This window comes from Podarcis raffonei, chromosome 6 (assembly GCF_027172205.1).
Source record: "Podarcis raffonei isolate rPodRaf1 chromosome 6, rPodRaf1.pri, whole genome shotgun sequence".
Taxonomy (NCBI): domain Eukaryota; kingdom Metazoa; phylum Chordata; class Lepidosauria; order Squamata; family Lacertidae; genus Podarcis; species Podarcis raffonei.
This window is the reverse complement of record NC_070607.1, coordinates 51,764,333-51,784,327: the sequence shown is the minus strand read 5'-3', so window position 1 is coordinate 51,784,327 and position 19,995 is coordinate 51,764,333. Positions and strand designations below refer to the sequence as shown.

At 45.6% G+C, this 19,995-nt stretch overlaps 1 protein-coding gene across 4 annotated transcripts in view; it reads left to right on the top strand.

The window, feature by feature from the left end:
* Nucleotides 1-19,413, top strand: part of AMPD2 (adenosine monophosphate deaminase 2) — a 48,995-nt gene extending 29,582 nt beyond the window's left edge. For all 4 annotated transcript variants that reach the window (XM_053392829.1, XM_053392828.1, XM_053392830.1 and 1 more), the window contains 13 exons: nucleotides 660-846; nucleotides 1,934-2,075; nucleotides 3,480-3,569; nucleotides 4,184-4,313; nucleotides 4,940-5,134; nucleotides 5,281-5,412; nucleotides 6,229-6,392; nucleotides 10,085-10,211; nucleotides 10,680-10,843; nucleotides 12,281-12,401; nucleotides 12,649-12,822; nucleotides 14,689-14,799; nucleotides 16,217-19,413. In XM_053392829.1, the coding sequence (XP_053248804.1) occupies nucleotides 660-846; nucleotides 1,934-2,075; nucleotides 3,480-3,569; nucleotides 4,184-4,313; nucleotides 4,940-5,134; nucleotides 5,281-5,412; nucleotides 6,229-6,392; nucleotides 10,085-10,211; nucleotides 10,680-10,843; nucleotides 12,281-12,401; nucleotides 12,649-12,822; nucleotides 14,689-14,799; nucleotides 16,217-16,432 (1,953 nt within the window). In that variant the 3' untranslated portion in view covers nucleotides 16,433-19,413. The remainder of the gene's footprint in view (nucleotides 1-659; nucleotides 847-1,933; nucleotides 2,076-3,479; nucleotides 3,570-4,183; nucleotides 4,314-4,939; nucleotides 5,135-5,280; nucleotides 5,413-6,228; nucleotides 6,393-10,084; nucleotides 10,212-10,679; nucleotides 10,844-12,280; nucleotides 12,402-12,648; nucleotides 12,823-14,688; nucleotides 14,800-16,216) is intronic.
* Nucleotides 19,414-19,995: the final 582 nt, after the last annotated feature.

The window sequence follows — 19,995 nt, the reverse complement described above, 5'->3', positions numbered from 1 at the left end:
GTTTATGGTTTGAATGACACTAAACTTTGATTAACTGACAGTGGCGTAGCGTGGGTTGTCAGCACCCAGGGCAAGGCAAGTAATTTGCGCCCCCTAACCTGTGGAGCCAGGTAGGGGCAGAGAGCTGCGAGTGCGAGCATGCCCCCCCCAGATGTTGCGTCCGGTGCGTCCGGGCCCCCCTGCACCCCCCACGCTACGCCACTGTTAACTGAACTGTCTGGTATGAACCCCTGGAGTGATTTGATTTAGCACGAAGAAGCTGCAGCACCTGTATTGTACTTTCATTGTGTTTATTTATGGATACTGAAGTTCTGCGTGCAAACTGGCTTTTGATCGATATCTTGCGAAGCAGTTAGAGTTACCTAACTCAGTCCCTGTGTTTTTCCATTTTATGCACTGAATCTCTGAAGACTTCCTTCTGGCTGTTGTTTTGATTTTCTGGCCTTCTTTATATAGTTTGAATGGATCAATTATCATTTTGTGGTTATTTGAAATTTGCACTTGATAGATTTGCCTTACTGGAGACATTATTATTATTGATATGTTATATATTTTTGTCTAGCGGTTCACGCCGTCTGTTTCCTAGCCTGCCCATCATGATTCCTTGATAAGTGCTGTTCCCAGTTCAGCTAACTGTTTTTCTTTGGCTCCCCCCCCAGGTGCCTTTCACAGACCTGCTGGATGCTGCCAAGAGTGTGGTGAAGGCCTTGTTCATTCGGGAGAAGTATATGGGGCATTCTTTGCAAAGCTTCTGCAAGACCACAGCCCGCTTCCTACAAGACCTTTCAGAAAGGCCTTTGGCCCCCAGGATGTATGAGGAGATCCCCGAGACCCCTGGGGCTGGAGGTGAGGTCTGAATCTGGGCCTGTGTGTGAGAGGGCATTCCTTTCAGCAAAGTAATTCCAGTAATGGAGGTGCCTAAAGTGGCAGACAGGAAGAGGAACATGGAGAAGGTTTAGATTGGTCTACTTACAAGGTGGTCATGGTATTGATGATGCCCTTGCAAGGCCAGCAGGTAGTGGAAGCCAGGGCATGGTCCAGAGGCAGCTCCCCTCCTCTCCCACACCCAAGGAGAGCTGTGAGGGCAAGTCGTACATTGCCTCCAGCTTTGGGGTAGGCAAGACTGGGTAGCTGCAAGATCTATTGGGGCATCTCTTCAAGTCTCCAAGGGCTCAACTACAAATAATTTTTAAGTGATCCCATGGAAAGATGCTAGAGCTATGGGGTGAGTGTAGGGCCATTTGCTGAGAAATGCTGAATTCTGCAATTGTTGGGTTCCAGTTGGGTACATTTGGGTAATTCCCCCCCCCCGATTCATTTTATTCAGATTTTATTAGTCTTTGGGGAGCAAGGAGCTTATGTGGGGTGTTGAAGTTCTAGCAAATGTTCAGTGGCAGCCACCCCTCTGGATTCTGAGAGTTCAGTAGACTTTGCCCCCACGTTTCAAAATGTATTTTATGTCATGAGAACTAGAAATTTGCTTGCTCTCAAAAAAAAAAAAAAAAAAAGTACAGAGATTCTGAGAAAAATGGAACTTTGTACCCATTAACTACATTCTACAAGGTTTCTGTGCTCCCGTGGAGTCAGCCTTGGATGATTGGGAGAGATGGTGTGACTGGGACCCAGTGAGACTGTGCCGTCCCATATTGACTTGATCCGTCATGTTCTGTAGCCGAACAACCATCACTGAGCTTGCTTGTTTTGTGCCCCATGTGCTAGCTTTTCTTTCTCACCAACTCTTGCTAAACAAGCAAGCAAGCAGACAAACAATAACTGGATAAGGGAATGTGCCATTAACTTCAAGGAGAGAAATGGTTCTTGAGAATAATTAGGTTTTTTTTGTATTTTGGTTTTCTGTTTAAAATAGTAGGTGAAATATCCGTAGTGATGAAGCAAAAGTATACCCTCTCATTTGCTCTTTCCTGTGTTGCAGATGCTTCAGGGCACTCGCCATTTACAAACCAGCATCCTTATGAGAAGTGTGACCCTGAATCAATGCCTGGAGACCTTGGCTTTGGCCTGAAGATGGTCAATGGAGTAGTCCATGTGTACACTAAGCAGGACATCACCGACAAGTAAGGGGGAATGGGAGAAGGCATGGCAATATCTTGCTGGGTACAGATGCCTTGGTATGCTAACAGTGCTTCTAGGAAAATGTGTTCTTTAGTGTCAGGTAAAATTTGGAGGTGAGCAGAGGTCATCCACGGTGATTTTATCCATGGCCCACACCTAAACGGCCAAGTTATTCCCTGTTTTCTCTGTAGCTGGGAATCTTGGATGCATTTAGCTCAAGTATCTATAGAAATGGCATATGCCTAATGAAAGTGAGAATTCATCAGTAGACATCCTGAGCTTTTAGGAAGTCTAGCTCCATATTCTTATGCAGCATCTTGTGAAAACACTGTTCTCATGCAAATCGTAATATATGCACACATGATGTCTGATAATGAACACTGTTGAAATCACTGAATCTTGTGCTTTCTTCCCTGTATCCATTTGCCCTTGGAAAGTATAGAAGGGAATATTTATACTACAGGAGCTGGGGAAGAAGGTGTGATTGACAACCGCCTACACAGCTTTGAGAGCACAGAAAGACAGTTCCACATTTTAATTGGGCCTGTTCGTTATTTGAACCAAACAGCACATGCTGTTTTCAAACTAGATTAAGCAAATCAGTAAAATGTATGAAAACTTTATTCTTATATTTTTTTCCCCTTCTTACATATTCAGAGTACTATACAATAAAACTGAATTTAAAAAACATCATATTCTAGCAAAATAGCTATTAACCAGTTTCAGACACCTAGGTAAATCCTTGCAAGCAACCAAGGTGAAGGAATGAACGCGATAATACGGCTAGACAGGACTTCCTGGACAAAAGGTTGAACCTTGCATGGGATAGTTTTGGATGAAATGGAAGTTCCTCAAGCTTGAACCCTAGTTGTGATTTTTGATTAAATATTGACATAGTAGGAAAACGGGCATAGATAAGGGAGGAAAATACAATATACATACAATAAAAGAGCACACATACAATAAAGAACAGGAGTCTGTCCCAGAAACAATCTGTGTTTTTCCTCAATGCATTTCTATAATAGTAACTGCTAATGCCTTAAAATTCTCAGGAATCTTAATTTTCTACTCCGTATGGAAATATCAATTAACCTGATTTAACAGAGTTGGTGGATATTCTGGCAATTTCAATTTGAAGCAGTAGTAATAACTACCAAATTCTATATTTTGAGCATCTTGTTTGCCAGTTTTATCTTTCTTTAGTAGCTTCCTCCCCTTTAGTTCTAACTAATGATTTTAGAGAAAGATCTTCGTTTTGTGCTATTGCCAGTGCTGATCTTGGCTTTTCCTCTCATTTTACACATAGAACTATGCAAAATACACATCTGGACAACATAGCTCTCTTGATTCTTGTTTACTTGTGTCTGTGATCTTGTTTCATCTTTTGCCTCTTTTTTTTTTTAAAGGACCACAGAACTAGACTTGCCTTACCCTGACCTGCAGGAGTTCATTGCTGACATGAATGTCCTAATGGCTCTGATCATCAATGGTCCAATGTAAGTGATGCCATTCTTTTATTTCTTTCATCTTTACGTGCAGGAGCAAGCTCCTTCTTCCAAATGACAATTCAGTTAAATGTGGTTAGGCTCACATCCAAGCAGGGTGGATGTGAGCCTATCTGGTAACTATCATGGAAAACTAGCAGCAAACCCCTTTTTTCAATGAAAAGGCCTGAGTAAATTCATGAGGGGTAGTTCTGGTGATTGCTACTTGCCATGATAACCTGAAGTACAAACTTCATGGTCAAACTGAGACACTTTTGATTACGAGATGCCAGGAACTTACAGTAAGGATCAACATGGCTTGCTTTGGAATTTCTCTGCAGTATATGTCTGATCATTCTTGAGCTGACCTCGCATGGCGATGTATTCTGATGTTATGGAATTCCTTACAATTCGCTCCCTTATGTCTTTGGTAATTACCCACCCACCCAGACCACATTAGAAATGCTGGCTGTTACTTGACAAATGCACTAGCCTGAGCCTTCTGCAAGCATAGATTTAAACCCCGAATTAGGTTTTCATGATTTACAGTGCTGGCTACTATGTTGAGAAGGTGAAGGTCTGACTTTGGTGTGGTGAACTAAACCTCCTTTCTAATGTTTGGCCAGAAAATCCTTCTGCTACAGACGCTTGCAGTACCTGAGTTCCAAGTTCCAGATGCATGTCCTGCTCAATGAGATGAAAGAACTGGCAGCTCAGAAGAGGGTTCCGCACCGCGATTTCTACAATATCCGGAAGGTACTGACATTCTGTGTTTCAGGAGTATGTGCCTGTAGTTTTCATTACAAAGAATGCTTGTAACTGGGGAACCCCAGCAGTTACTGCAGAATGCTCAGTCGCTACAGCCCAAACTGCCTGGCCTCTGCAATGCCAAAGGAAGGAACAGCAAGTCTGATGGAGACGTGGGCCCCTCTCCATTGGTACCTCTTAATAAACAGGCAGTCTCTTTCAAAGGCTTGTTTTTGCACCCTGCTTCCTTAGATGGCCTGGCAAATGGTTCCCTGCCCATTTGAGGGTCTTCCAGGCAACCATAGTGGAAAGAAGTGTCATGGTGGCTGAATAATAAGCATTTATATACAGATATATTTTTAAATTTTATTTCAGTCCTTAAAACGGGTGGGAAGCCTATGACCATCCAGATAGTTTGGACTCATGTTCCTTTCAATCCCAGCCAGTGTTGCCAGTGATGAGGGCTGATGGGAGTTGTAGTCCGGCAGCAGGTTCTCTGCCCGTGTTTTAAGGTTAGGGATTGGAGCTTAGAGATAATAGATTTCCCTAAAGCCAGCTGGTGGGTCAATGGCCAAGGTCAGACTTGAGCTCTGGACTTCCTGGCCCACATTCTTAACCACTGATCTCTTGAGCAGGTGGACACGCATATCCATGCATCATCCTGCATGAACCAGAAGCATCTGTTGCGCTTCATCAAGCGGGCTATGAAGAAGCACCTGGAGGAGATTGTGCATGTGGAGAAGGGCAAGGAGCAAACTCTAAAGGAGGTCTTTGAGACCATGAATCTCACAGCTTATGATCTCAGCGTAGACACGCTTGATGTCCATGCGGTATGTCAAATAAGAGCCTTAACAACGTCCTATATAGGCCTTATATAGTCATTTGCAGTTTGCCAAATGGGGACGAAGAGAATTGCAGTCTTTTGTCTTCATGGTTACTTAATTACAACAATCTTTGTTGCTGCCTTTTCTAATAGGATCGTAACACCTTCCATCGCTTTGACAAGTTCAATGCCAAATATAACCCCATAGGCGAGTCTGTGCTGCGGGAGATTTTCATCAAGACAGACAACAGAGTCTCTGGAAAATATTTTGCCCATATCATCAAGGTAAGCAGATCTGTCCTTAGTTTGTACCCAGGAGCTTCTACTTATTGCCAGAGTGCTGAATAAGCTATCCAAACTCTGTATCCCTATTCTTGCGTTGTGTGTGGTTTTAAAACTTGGGAGGAGCATTCAAATTGAGTTAGGGCATCTAGTGAACCAGGAGATGGGGCAGAGAAAGGGAACCATGCTGGGCAGTTAAGATTTCTTGACTACTAGCAGCCCACTTCATCCCTCCTGGTTTCTGAGTTTTTCCCAGATTAAGTATTGCTTTTTTGCAAACTTTGCCCTCAGACTTGAGGTCTTGCAATGTAGCTTTTGAAGGAGAGCATACATTCTTAGGCTGTCAAAATCTGTCTGGTGCCAGCTTCCATACTTGAGGAAGTAAGGGGAAGGCACAGTATGATTTCTTCTATTCATCTCAATTTGGGCTTGCAGGTTTCCCAGGAGAATAATGAAAGGCAGTCAAGATTCTAAGTTTCAAGATCTTCTTCACTCTGCCTGCTTTCTAGAATATTAGGAATAACAACACACCTGTCTGGGGATAAAAAATAGGGCAAAGAAAGCAGTCAATTTTCAGACAGTAGGGGCTGTCTCAAAGAGCACATGTGAAGCCCAAGCAATCAATTGCAGGCAGATAAATTATTCTACCCTGCATGCAAAGAAGGTATAAGGTGTCCAAGTGCTGGATTGCCTTTGTAATGCGTTTCATCCTGCAAAAACAGGAGAGTGTTTCTGTAGCAAAGGAGGGATGTCTTTGATGAGGCTCCTTTGCTGACAAGCCCTTTCTCTCTCTCTCTCTCTCTCTCTCTCTCTTGGCAGGAGGTGATGTCTGATCTGGAAGAGAGCAAGTATCAGAATGCGGAGCTGCGGCTCTCCATCTATGGCCGAGCCCGTGACGAGTGGGACAAGCTGGCCAAGTGGGCTGTGGCTCACAAAGTGCACTCCAACAACGTGCGCTGGCTGGTGCAGGTGCCTCGCCTCTTGTGAGTGCCACTCCCCCTGTGTTATTCCAGGAAGGGGAGCCAACCTTGGGCAGGGGAAACAGCCTCCAAGCGACGGGTACTCCACTGTGCTGCCTTGTGTGGCTTGAATTGATCACAGTATTTTCTCCTAGTCATATGGAGGAGAAACTATTTTAGCAAAGTGTAGCAAGCTGCTAGAATTATTAGAAAGGGTTTTGCGAGGGCTAGAGGGGTAGAATCTGTTGTGCTGGCGGGATGGGGGGTTTGGACACCCCTGCAGCTGTTGTATTGCGAACTAGGCAATAGCTACCCCAGTAGTTAAGGTGGAATCTGAAATGGAAAAGTTTCTTCCATAAGCAGTATCTTGCTCCTTCGGCTCTTGTTTCTGCACCTTTCCCTCACCCGCAAAGCAATCTGGGTACCAAAACAACAGCAGAAAAACCCTGATCTCTCATAGGCACCTGCATGAGGTTCTTTTCCTCTGCTGTTTTGGCACCCGGATTGTGAAGTAGCCTCCTTATAAAGCGACACATCTTGCTCCTTTTATTTTGCATTTATAAAAGAATGGTGAAAACTGTGCTGCCTGAGCAGGTATTCTTTAGGCAAGGTCTCCAAAGCAGCAATCTTACATGCGCTTACTTGCATGGAATTCAGTAGGACTTATTAAAAAAAACAAAAACACCAGCTCATAAAATTAGCAGATTACTTAACAACGCCAGTAAATGAACAAGCTGCCACCAGTTGCCTGGCAACAGCAAATTTCTTGAATGAATAAATCAATAATGTCAGTTAACTGCTCTCATGCAGGTGGCAGTTTCTGCCTTTGTTCTCCCAGCTTATCAAAGTCCACTTTGCTTCCTGTTCTCCCCTCCTCTGTCTGCTTCCTTCCCTGCTCAGTTAGGTCTCTCCCTTCAGCTCCTTCCCTCTCTGCCGCCTTTCCCTTGGTTCCCAGCTTGCTCTCTTCTTGCAGCCCCCGCCAGGTCCTTCCTTAACACTGTGTAGCCACGGATGTGATTGGCCTGCAAACGTACCTTACATTGCAGCTGCTCTTACCATTGCTTTCCTGTTGCTTCTCTGATATGGTGTTAGTATTTTCTGCTCCCTCCAACCCTCTTAATTTATGGTTTAAGACAAAGTAAACAAAGCTGCCAAGCTGCTTTAATGGAGGAAAAGTGGGCTACGCATCATATAACCACGTCCATTTATTCCTTAGCTGGTGCCCATAATTTTCTTTTTTGCATGTTTGACTGATGGATAAAGCTAAATTGATGAGGAACTCGGAGGACTTTGTTTTGATGGATCTGTGCTTGGGGCTTTAGCTGTGCTTGCTTGTAATCCTAGCTTAGCAGGAGAGCGCACTCGAAGCTTAGCTGCTCAGCTACACTATCAACACAGCTTGCAAGACCTTCAGATAGGGTTGCACGTTCTAAGCTGAACACCTGTTTCGCTGGCTGGGGGAAGTGAATGAAAAGCCTCCCTGTCTGAACAGAGCAACAGAGTGAGTGTGCCAGCGATCTTTCAGGTGACAATGCAAAGAACAGGGGCCTGGTGGGCACCTGAGGAGTGCAACATGCTGAGTTTCTTAAATTGTGCAGAGACTAGAGTAAACTGGGATTTTCTAAAAAGAAAGCTATGAAAGGGAAGCAAGCCTAACATTCTTGGGGCTCAGTGGTAGAGCAACTGCTTTGCCATGTAGAAGGGCCAGGGTTAAATCTACAGTATCTCCAGGTAGAGCTGAGAGAAATCCCTGTGTGAAACCCTGGGGAGCTGCTGCCAGTCGGTGTAGACAGTACTGAGCTAGATGGACCAAGGGTCTGGCTTGGAATAAGGCAGCTTCAACCCCCAGCACCTCTAAATGAAATGATTAGGTAGCAGGCCACTCTCTGCTCTGGAGCGCTGCAGCTGCTGATCAGAGGATATAGTAATGGGCTAGATGGGCAACTAGTCTGATGTATTATAAAGACGTTCCCTGTGTTCTTATGGATTAAAGATAACAGGAAGCCATGCAAATGCTGCTTTGGAAGTCGATGATGATACTTAGAATTTGTGTAGTGCTGTAGGGTGCCCAAAGTATTTCACATACATTATCTTGGTTATCCCTACAACCCTGTTTAGTAGAGTCCGTATTTTAAGTTGATATTGGGGCAGGAGAAAATTCGGCATTTTGTAATGAGGTATTCTTGAAATAGGGACGCGGGTGGCGCTGTGGGTAAAAGCCTCAGCGCCTAGGGCTTGCCGATCAAAAGGTCGGCGGTTCGAATCCCCGCGGCGGGGTGCGCTCCCGTTGCTCGGTCCCAGCGCCTGCCAACCTAGCAGTTCGAAAGCACCCCCAGGTGCAAGTAGATAAATAGGGACCGCTTACTGGTGGGAAGGTAAACGGCGTTTCCGTGTGCTGCGCTGGCTCGCCAGATGCAGCTTTGTCACGCTGGCCACGTGACCCGGAAGTGTCTCCGGACAGCGCTGGCCCCCGGCCTCTTAAGTGAGATGGGCGCACAACCCCAGAGTCTGTCAAGACTGGCCCGTAAGGGCAGGGGTACCTTTACCTTTACCTTTATTCTTGAAATACGGGGGGGGGGGCAGTCAGCAAACACTTGTTCCTAAAAAATAGTTGTTTTGTTTTTCATTTTTATTTAAAAATATATATTAAGAGAGTTTCGATTGAAAGTTTAATAAAAAGATATAATATAGATCACTAACTGTAATCAGTTTCAATTCCATACATCAATGTATACATAAATAAATAATGTTATTATCCTAATACATAATGTTATTGTCCTAAAAAAGAGTTGTTGTCCACAAGGAAGAAAAGAGAAGAAATCCGTTACAATATTTAACAAGCAGCCTGCCTCAGCAAAGAAAGGAGAAGATACATAGTGTACCATCATGTTTTAACCAAAGCAATGAATTGGGGGGGAGATACACTAATGCTTATGGTCATGCCCCCCACTTTGTTTGCAAGGATATATTTTGGATCAAGTTTTTGCAAGCTTGTGTTTTGGATCACATTCTTAAGACCATTGCCTAACAGTCCCTGAAGCTGTTGGCAAACTCTGAGAATGTAGCTGTTAATTATACTGTTTCAGTCCTAGCTTGCTCAGCACTCGATTACAGGACAGATGTGGTAAGAGATCATCTTGTGTGTCCAGGCCACAACATGCTTCTTTATGTCCCAAACAGTCAAATTCTTTAGGTCAAATGTTACTATCTGAATATTCAAATGGCTCTGTTGTTTTAAATTTTCTGCTAACTCCAGTGATTTTAAATCCCTCTTCTAAGTAGCTTCCAGCAATTGCTTTGGATTTTTCTAAGTGGTTTATTGTAGTATCAAAACCATCTAGACTAGTTCCACAGTCATAAATTTATAGCCGTTTTTTCAAATGTCATTTCTTTTCTTAATATGCCATTCTAATCAGTGGAGCTCAGAATTGTGATCCCCATATTGCAAATGGGGAAGGTGTGGTGTGGTTTGGGCTAAGAGGGTGTGGCTCACCTAAGGCCACCTAGCAGATTTATGGCAGAGATGAGATTTGAACCAGGGTCACAATACTGGCTTAGGTCTTACTCTGGCCAAATGGCATGTGGAGTGGCTCACGCAACCCCTGCAAGTGATAACCCTCTGGTGAACTGCAGAATATGGAGATTTCTGCAAAGGCCTGTGTCTTAAGCTTCTATGAATGACAACTGTGCCCTCCGTGTATCTCTGCTTCCGACAGCGATGTGTACAAGACAAAGAAGCAGCTGGCCAACTTCCAGGAGATGCTGGAGAACATCTTCTTGCCCCTCTTCGAAGCTACGATCCACCCTGCCAGCCACCCGGAGCTGCACCTCTTCTTGGAGCACGTAAGTTCTGCCACCAAAAAAAGCTTGGCTGATCTGGTGTGGCTTCCTAAGGGGAAGACTGGCGAGGTCTCTAGACTTGGAACAGGCTAAAGGGATAGCTATACCTTTGGATTATGTTTTTATATGTGGGGCTTGGGTGCCCCTTGTCTTGGGCACTCAGTCCTGGGGGACTGACTTTGGCTTGGTTGGAAATGGCTTTATGCCAGATCTTAAGCCATTTGAACCTTCAGTCTTAGCATTTCGGTCTTAGCTAAGAAACAGACTTGCCTCTGCTTTCTCAGAGAAGGCTCTTGAGGATGAGCATCTCCTTCAGCACCTGTATAGCAGGTTTTCTGCATGGAGCAAGAGGATTCAGAAAAATCCTTAGTTTTCTGCATGGGGCGGAAAATCCTTAGATAAGTGGGACCATCTCATCCTCACTCTCTGTCTCTCTCTCTCCTTCCTTTCCCTCGGCTTCTTGATGGGCAGGTGGATGGATTTGACAGCGTGGATGACGAATCAAAGCCAGAGCACCACATCTTCAACTTAGACAGCCCCTTGCCTGGGAACTGGGTGGAGGAGGACAACCCGCCCTATTCCTACTACCTTTACTACACATATGCTAACATGGTGGTTCTGAATCACCTGCGCAGGTAGGAGGCTCTCTTCTTCCCTCCCTCCCCCCCAGTATACATGGATGAGACTCCAGAACGGTACTCCTGTCCCTGCTAGCTTCAAAGGCAAAAGTGGGGAACCTTTACAGCCCAAGGGCCACATTCTTTTTTGGCAGCCACTTGTTTGTGGTGGGTGAGACCAGAGGCAAAAGCGGGTTTTGCCTTTGTACAGCTTCTGCCCCTGCATGCCCGTCTCTGTTCTCCATCCAGAGAAGCATCCATTTCTGCCTACGTCAAAGAGGGCCAGTAAGCAGTGTGACCTGAGGAGAGCCCCCAGAGCCAGACAGAGAGGTCTAGAGGCCTGAGGTTCCCCAGTCCTGTTCCTTTAAGGCTCTTTGCGCAACCTCCTGGGCCAAGTCTCCTTGGGTGCCTGCTGACTGAGCACGCAGCACTGTGCCCTATTAGATAAGCAGGTGCACAGAGCCCTTGGAGGTGGCTGCTGGGTTTTGCCTTAGCTTCACACCTTTCATGTTGTTGCTTGGGTCCCAGTTCCCATTCCACTTCTCATTCTAACGGCTCATCGCCTACTCCTCCCACAGAAAGACACTGCTGCCAGTAATGGATGAAATTCAAAGACTAGTTAAATATGCTAAGATAACTTAATTGGAAAAACTTGCAAATATCAGATAGGCCTAGGATTGAAATATGTGATGTTAGAGAATAATATGTTTAAAGTTAAAATGAAAAGAAAGAAAGATGTTAAGTGATTAAGTTAATTTTATGAGAAAATTGGTTTTGGAAAACTGTTACAATGAAATACACTGAAATTCAGCTAGGGGGATTTGAGAAAGTCACTTAACAATGTTACTAAGATTGGATTAAGTACAGTTAAGGTGTTTGTTTGTTTGTTTGTTTGTTTGTTTTTGTTTGTTTAAAAATCTTGGAAAATCAATTTTAAAAATTTGGATAAAAAAGAAAAGAAAGACACTGCTGCCAGTTAGCTACCAAGTTCAAGATGCCGGTCTTGGTACATAAAGCCCTTTACAGCTTGGGAGCAGGATACCTGAAAGATCACCTCAACCCTTATATACCCAGTCAATCAATTTGTTCCGCAGCTGAGGGCCTTCTGCAAGATGCCATTTTATCAGGAAGTCTGCTCAATATAGGAATCGGAACTTTCGTGTTGTTGCAGCTACACTTTGGAATTCCCTCCCCATGTACACTGAACAGGTTCCATTTCCGTTGTCTTTTTAGGCATCTATTGAAGACCATCCTCCTTCAAAAAGCCTTTTAAGCTGAGATTGGTCCTAACCTGCATCTGTGTTAGAATAGTTTTTAAGATGCTTTTATTGTTTTATCACTTGTTGTTTGTCACCCTGGGCTCCCTGGGGAGGATATAAATGTAATAAATAGGCAGATAAAATGAAGGCACTATACAGTGACACTGAACTGTGTGTTTTGCCGCTGGTTCTCTAGGAAGAGAGGCTTTCACACCTTTGTGCTGCGCCCCCATTGTGGAGAGGCAGGGCCCATCCACCATCTGGTATCTGGTTTCATGCTGTCTGAGAACATATCACATGGCCTCCTGCTCCGCAAGGTGAGAGTAAGAAGGGGAGGGGGGCACACTTGGAAAACAAGAGCGTGTGCGCCCATGTGCAAACTCGGTGGCAGAGCACATGCAGAAGCTTCCAGGTTCAGTTCCTGGCATCTCATGAGCCTTCTGAACTTGTTGAAGGAGGCACATCCTGGGTATTGCTGCTATTCACTTCTGAGCCAAGGATTTGACGAAGCTCAACACTCCCCAGATGTGCTGCCCAGCTCCTAAACCTGCATTTCTTCCATAGGCACCTGTGCTGCAGTACCTCTACTACCTGGCCCAGATTGGCATTGCCATGTCCCCACTCAGCAATAACAGCCTCTTCTTAAGCTACCATCGAAACCCTCTGCCAGAGTACCTCTCTCGGGGCCTCATGGTCTCCCTGTCTACAGATGACCCACTGCAGTTCCACTTCACTAAGGTGAGTGTGATGTCGCGGAGGCCAAGTGAGGCCGTGACCCTGTGGCAGATGGCATCCATTTACCTGTCTCATGTAACTTCTGACCTTGCAAAAAAAACAACCCCACAAAAAACCACTACCCACTCCAAGCAAAATGCTTTTTTGACAAGCCTTTCCTTCTTGTAAAGTTTGTATGAATATGTATTCCACTGGTTCTTTTCAAAGAATTCTAGAGTTGGAAGGTACCCCCAGTCCAACCCCCTTCAATGCAGAAATCACAATGAAAGCATCCCTGACAGATGGCCATCCAATTTCTGCTTTAAAGCCTCTGTTAAAGGAGAGAGTGCCACCTTCCAGGGCAGTGTGCTCTACTGTCGAACAGCAATTAGTGTCAGAATGTCCTTCCTAATTGGAATCTCCTTTCTTGTACCTTTAATCCATTGGTTGGGTTCTTTCCATTCCACTAAGCTTCTGTTATGCCCACTATAGCAGTCTTCTCCTTTTAGCGGCAAGCATTCCAGTTCCTTCCCCCACCGCAACCCCCAACTTGGCTTGGAAGCTCTCACAGTATTATCACATTTCTTCCGTTTCCCCCTGAGGTCCTTTGGCTGCTTCTCCCATCCTGCTCTGTTCTTGTTGCCTAATTCTACTAACTTGGATGCTCAGAAACATTTTCACCCTCGCCCTGAAGCAGATGCTTCCCAGCTCCTGTTGGCTTTTCCCTAGGAGCATCAGTTTAAAATCTGCTTGGAATGTTTCTGATAAGTTACATCTCAGTTCACATAGAGCCTAGGCCTTTTTGCAGAGGTCTGGCATGCCCCAAGACATTCCCTAGTGCCTAAGAAGTTCCAAAGCTCTTCTCCAAATACTTCATTCATTCACTGAATCTCCTCCACTTCACCTGCCACCTCACCTACATATGGAATGGGTAGCATTTCAGAGCAAGCTACCTTGGAGAAGCCCTACATTTTACCTTCCTACCTAGCCAGATGTATTGATAGCTGTCAGTTAAATGTCTTTTCTGCATGACAGACGCTTATAGAACTTAGATCTGAGGGCTGGGACCTTGTGGAAGACTTCAGAAGTAACTTTAGCAACTGTTCTTGGTTGGAGTGGGGGCGGGAATCATATTCTGTCTCCATTTTGGTCATATATGTACATTTCTTGGGTTCCACTTTGTAGGCAGATTTTCCTTTTAATTCCTTTTCTGCTTGTGCAAGCACAGAGTAAGTTCCTCTCAACAAGTCAGCATGAATGCTGCCACCTAGTGGCTGTTCAGTTGTCTGGACAGATGCCTGTCCACTACAGCTGTCAGAGCAAGAACGTAGTAGTCAGCCTGTAGTGTTGAGCTTGATTCAGCCTGGAGGGATAGTAGTGGAAAGCCAGGCCAGGGTTACAACCGAACTTTATTTACAGGAGATATTGCTTCAGCTGTCTTCATCTTTTCAGCTATGTTCGCCGCATGCCGTTGTCCTGATTTTCCTAGTACATGCTGTTCTCCTAATTGTCTAGTACAGAGAAATTGCGGTAGGGGTAGCTAGAATATGCCCCATGATCTCATAAATCTCACACTCCTACCCATCCGGTCCAGTGTGCACCAGAATCTCCAAACCGAGCTCAGTGGCATGTCTTAATGCTCTTTATATACAAACAGAGGGTGCAAGTAGGTTACTTTAGACTTTGGAGTTTATGTGGAGGTGCCCTTTTTTGAAGACAATGTGTATAACTTCGCTGCTTTCAAAATGTGGTCAGACAGCCCTGCTTCATTGGGGGACCCTCCTGCTTGTTCTTCTGAGTGGGACCCTAGACACCTGATGGGGCCACTGTATGTTCTCATCTGCAATATAGTCCATGATGCAGCCTGACTGACAAAACCATCTCTTACAGGAACCCCTGATGGAAGAGTACAGCATCGCCACACAGGTTTGGAAGCTCAGCTCCTGTGATATGTGCGAACTTGCACGCAACAGTGTGCTCATGAGTGGCTTCTCCCACAAGGTAATGCTACATCTCCCCCCCCCCCCTGAAAAGAGGTTGCCTTTGTTCCCTAACCTCTCAGAGAATACAGTACACAAGAATACCCCAGCAACTCCCTTCCGTATCGGTTCATGGCCTGATGTCTCCAGCTTTGGAAATTTAAGATCAGTTTAGAACTGTCTCCTGCCCAACTCTGCCTTTACACAAACATGAACATGCTCCAGCTGAAGATCTTTGTATTTGTCCTGTGACAGCTGGGCTCTGTGAAAGGCAGTGGCTGGGATCAGGCCCAGAGCGTCTCTTCTCAGCCCAATTCCTTCCACTCTCTGGCCTTTTCTGCAGCATGACCACTTCTGAAAGGGGAAAAGATTGAGCTCAGAAATTGAGCTGTGAGTTGTGTCATGAGGTGGGTATTCTGTAACCTCCCTGCTCCTCTCCGGACTTTGTGACCCTTTAAGTTTAAGTAATGAAGGATCTGTCCTCCTGGTTGTCAATATGACCCTGGTGGATGGGAGAGGGAATTGATTTTGGATAATGCTGTCCCTGTGGCCTCTTGAGCCCAATTTCTCCCAACTCAATACCACTGCAGTCCTTTTATGTGAAAGAAGTCCCCCTCCTTACCAAAAGGATTCTTCTTCCAGGCCAGGCCAGCGGAGAGCAGCTCACATTTTCTGCCCCTGTGGGATTTGAGGAGGTGGGAATCAGAGTGGTTCTAATCTGTCTCCTCCTCTGCCCTTGTTAGGTTTTGAGATGTCTGCACAAAGATGTCCTACTTTTGCAATATAAGGAATTGTTGCACCTTGGAGTGTTCCAGTTCATGGTTCCTGCCATTTTCAAGGGTGCTCCATTCCATTTCCCCCCGATTTTCAAGTTCTGCCCATCCACCCAGTAGTCAGTCGCTATTCTGCGCTCATTGAGCATGTTCAGTCCTTAATCAGCTGTTTCTATTCTTGCATTACCCATTCGGGTTTGTACTTCTGCAAAGCATTGACATTTCACCCCCAGGTCTGCTGATAACCTGTCTTTGGTATGTGGAAGGTGCCATTTTGGCCTCATAAGGAATGGCACTCAGAGGACAAGTTCTCTCTTAGGGTATAGAGAACCATAAATGTAGCTGCCTTTCTTTTCTTTTGCAAAAGATGCATTGTAGCCTTGATGAGAAACTATAGAGATGTGGCCCATTATCCTAGCAGCCCAGACGTATGCTCAGTTTTGTCGCCAGCTCTTTACAGCTTCCACAGGGCTTTGTTTTCTAAGGTTTCTTTTTTACAGATTGCTTAAAGACAGACAAAGGTATCCTGGGATTTTATGCTTGGTGCTAGCCTTGATTAAAGTGCTCATGGGCACAGGATCTTACCATGCAGTTGAATGGCACAGTGGAAAAGCATAAGTTGTTGCTTGTCCTAACAATGGATTGGTCTCTTTCTTCTTTGCCCAGGTGAAGAGCCAGTGGCTTGGGCACAACTACCACAAGGAGGGTCCTGAGGGCAACGACATCCGGCGCACCAACGTGCCAGACATCCGGGTGGCCTACCGCTATGAGACACTTTCCCAGGAACTGACCCTCATCACGCAGGCTGTGCAGACGGAGGAACTGGAGACCATCCAGGAGGAAGACCTTCTGACCATGAGCTCCAGCCTGGATGCTCGCTGAAGGATGGCCGGCTCACAATCTCCCCTCCGTCCCCTTCTTGGCCTGCCAAGGTGGGGCTGTCCTACAAGCATGAAGAGACCCTGACCAACCCACCCACCTGATCCCGGCCCCATGGACCGTTTTAATTTCCTGTTGTGTTTTGGTTTTTAAGCATCTTGTTATCTTCTGTTATCTCCTGGAAAGGCATTAATGGGTTGGGATTTTTTTGCACTTGGTAACCTGCTGGGGCAATGGAGGCGGGGGTGTCAGAGAAATTCCTTTTGGGGTCTCTAGAATGAGTTCCAGAAAGGGGGAAGAGCATCCTGCAGATGTTGGCAGTGCTGTTTTTGAGCAGAGGCTGGACAGCAAAGAGTAAGGCTGTGGCAGAGACCTGCTGAGTGGACCTTAGAGACGCCTGGCGACAGTTGCATGGAGGCCAAATGAAGCACCAGCATGGAAGCATGTGTCCCAGTTGTATTTGGAATGAGATGCTGTGAGTGTTTGTGTGGCTCTGCGAAGGGATAGAGCAGAGTGGTGGTGCCTTCTGCTACGTTGGATTTTTGTTTGTCCTCTGTTTGGCTGCTGGCAGCTGGAGTTTCTCATTGGCCAATAAAACATCCTCTCTATCTCTATTTCTCTTTGGTTAGGCAGCCCTGCCTTTTATTATCAGAGCAGCATGTTGGCGCAGCTCTCCCGTGCTGCAGCCTCCAGTGCAGCGTGGCCACGTGGTGAGAGTCTTTTCTGTCTCAAGCCCTTAAACTCTGGTGTCTTTTGCTTGGGGAAAGCGCCAGTTCTCAACCCCCCTGCCTTGGGAGGCAAAATACTGTGAGTGGCTGGGGAATAGTGGGCCTTCGAGTCTAGCCCAGCAGGATAAAGAGAAAGTAGCCTGCCGGGTAACTGGCATATTTAGCATTTGTCTATCCTTCTCTACAATCATGTAACAAAGATGTCTTTATCTAAGTGTAACAAGAGGAGCCGTAACACCCATCCTAGCAGGGGCTTTTGCCTTAAGGTTGAAATGGATGTGACATGGGTGTTCTGTGATCAGCCATCTTGAGTATTCCTTTATTTATGTCCTTTTGAAACAAAAAAACACCAAAAAATACACCTTAAACATCTGTTTTTGGTTGGATCAGTGTCACTGAGAGTGCATGTGTTAATCCATTTATCCGATCTAAACTGGTGCCCTCCCCTCACCCCACAAGCCGCCCTTAGCCCAGGAGCAGGGCAAAAAACAGTATCTGCATCATATTTGTATTATTTTCTTGGAACATTTCTGCTGTTTGGGGACTGGATCAGTAAAATGGTGCCCACTTCAGTATCACTGTTCCAAACAAAATCTGACTCCTCCTCCCTGCTCTAGAATAGTGTTGTTGTTTTTAAACCCCACCCTGTTGGGTCAAAGAGCGGTTTCTTGCCAATTGCTTGAGCTTGGGGAGAGCCGTTAGCTCTCAGTACGCCTTGCCACGCTTGGGCATAGACCACGTGGGCAACCTCCTGTGTCCTCTGCATTGGGTTGAGGAGAACAGCCTCTTGTGTCTGCCCTTGCAATAATGCATATGTATGTCAAGATCTTCTTTCTACATTTGGCAAGGAAACATGCCATAGAAATAGAATTAGAATTAGCTTTCTCACCAGCAAAGTTGCTGCTGTTCTGGGAACTGACTTTGATGCCTCCTGCTTATTGCGAATGGGTAATGAATCTCAAGGAGGCAACAGGCAGTAACTTATACTTCCTGCTGAAGCCATGTGACTCAAAATGGAAACGCCCAGAGGAACATGGATCCGTGCCTTTCCCAGCTCTCCATTTTGAGTCCCGCCCTGTGAAAGGTTCATAACGGTTAGAAGGGTCCCCTCCACAGATCTCTGGCCCAAGCTGTTCACCATCACATAGCTTCTGAATCTTGCTTGTGTGCAGCTCACCATCCTTGACATATTGGGCCTCTGTGGCCCCCTTAGCAGTCTGTGTGCAACTAGTCGCAGTAAGGAATTCCTCGTGAGCACAGCCGCTTGGAGTAGAAGACCAGTCTCAGACAGTGCTCACTCCTTTCAGACTCTCGGGCAAAGTCTGCATTGCTCACGAAAAAAGGCTTCTCGGTGGTGAGTCGATTGCACGGCGCCACCTCTCCCTTGCTGTTGCCAAGGCACCTTTGACCTTGTAGTTGCAAGCAGCTTTGATTCAATGGAAAAATGTGTTTGCTAAACATTAGATGGGCAGCAGCAATAGAAATGGGGTTTTTATTTTTTATAAGGTTGGGCAGGGAGCTTGCGGAGCCCTCCCTCTAGGCTGCTGTGGACCAAAATCTGAAGATCCATGCTGCAGCCAGTGCCTTGCTTAAAGTAGTACATGGAGTGTGCCAAGACTGGGTAGATTTCCCCTTGAGCTTCTACCTCTGAAACAGGCACTTGCCCTCCTTCGTGTCCGTGTGTTTGTGTGTGTACAAGAGGGACAGGGAGAATTCTTAAAGGGTCAAAATGTTTTCTTTGTATGACTGGCATCTCACCTCCATGGCCTGAAAGGGGGAAACCTTTTTTCCCTTTCCTCCCCTACCTCTGTGCTTTTGTTTGGGTACCCAGAGAGGGCAGTGGAGGTGTTTTGCCTTGGATTCAGCTAGCCTTGCGGATCGGAGCCACAGCATTTTGGTCTGTATCTTTGTGAAGATAATGGAATCTCGACTCAGGGAGTTGAATGTACCTTGGTCTATGTCAAGAGGGTTCTCCCCTCCCCACAGATCCCTCCCTCCTTCCTTCCTTCCTTCCTTGCCGCAACCTGCCTTGCTTCTCTTTGGTATCTGGTGCGGCACACACCATGTTAGTTTTTGCTTTGTTGTCAGATGGAGATGAAACCCGTATCCCCCTGGCAAGCACTGCATCCTCCTATCACACACTCTTGATAATTTCGACGTAGTTTGGATAAACTATCTGCTTGTCTGTGCTGAAATGTGATGTTAGAAATCCTATCAAACATGAGCATGATCCATCATTAAAGATTATTTAAGTAAGTCTTCTGTGTTGTTTCTGACTGAATGGACTTCTTCCTTTGGGTGACTTATAGACCACACACAGGGCTATTGCTTAGATTGCTTCCACACAAGGATGGAGTATGTTTTATGCGGGACATTAATCATCTAAAGGACCAAAGTCTAAAAATGCCACTGTGACAGTTGTACACTTTTCAAACTGAGCAATCAACACCATGTCTTTGTGGACTGCAGGGCGACTACTCCTTTTTAAGAAATGATTTTTTAAAAAAAATGAATTAATATGTTAAACATTCAAAAATATAAATGTATACAAGTTACAGAAAATGCATCAAATACACATGGTTGGTGCTTTAATTCAGAGAGCCAAGAAATGCTGCTTGCGTTGTTACAAAGACAGACATTAACCCCCCTCCCAGAGTGTCATTGCTAAAGGTCTATTTTCTCTTCAGAAGGCAGGAGAGAGAGGTCTGGGATATTCTGATATAATTTCACTGAAGACAATTCTTGTGGGGGTGGTGAGTCGGGAGTGTATCCCTGTAAGTTAAAGTGGTAGACCAGTACAGAACTGAAAACGCCTTCCTTTCTTGTGAGTCACAGAGC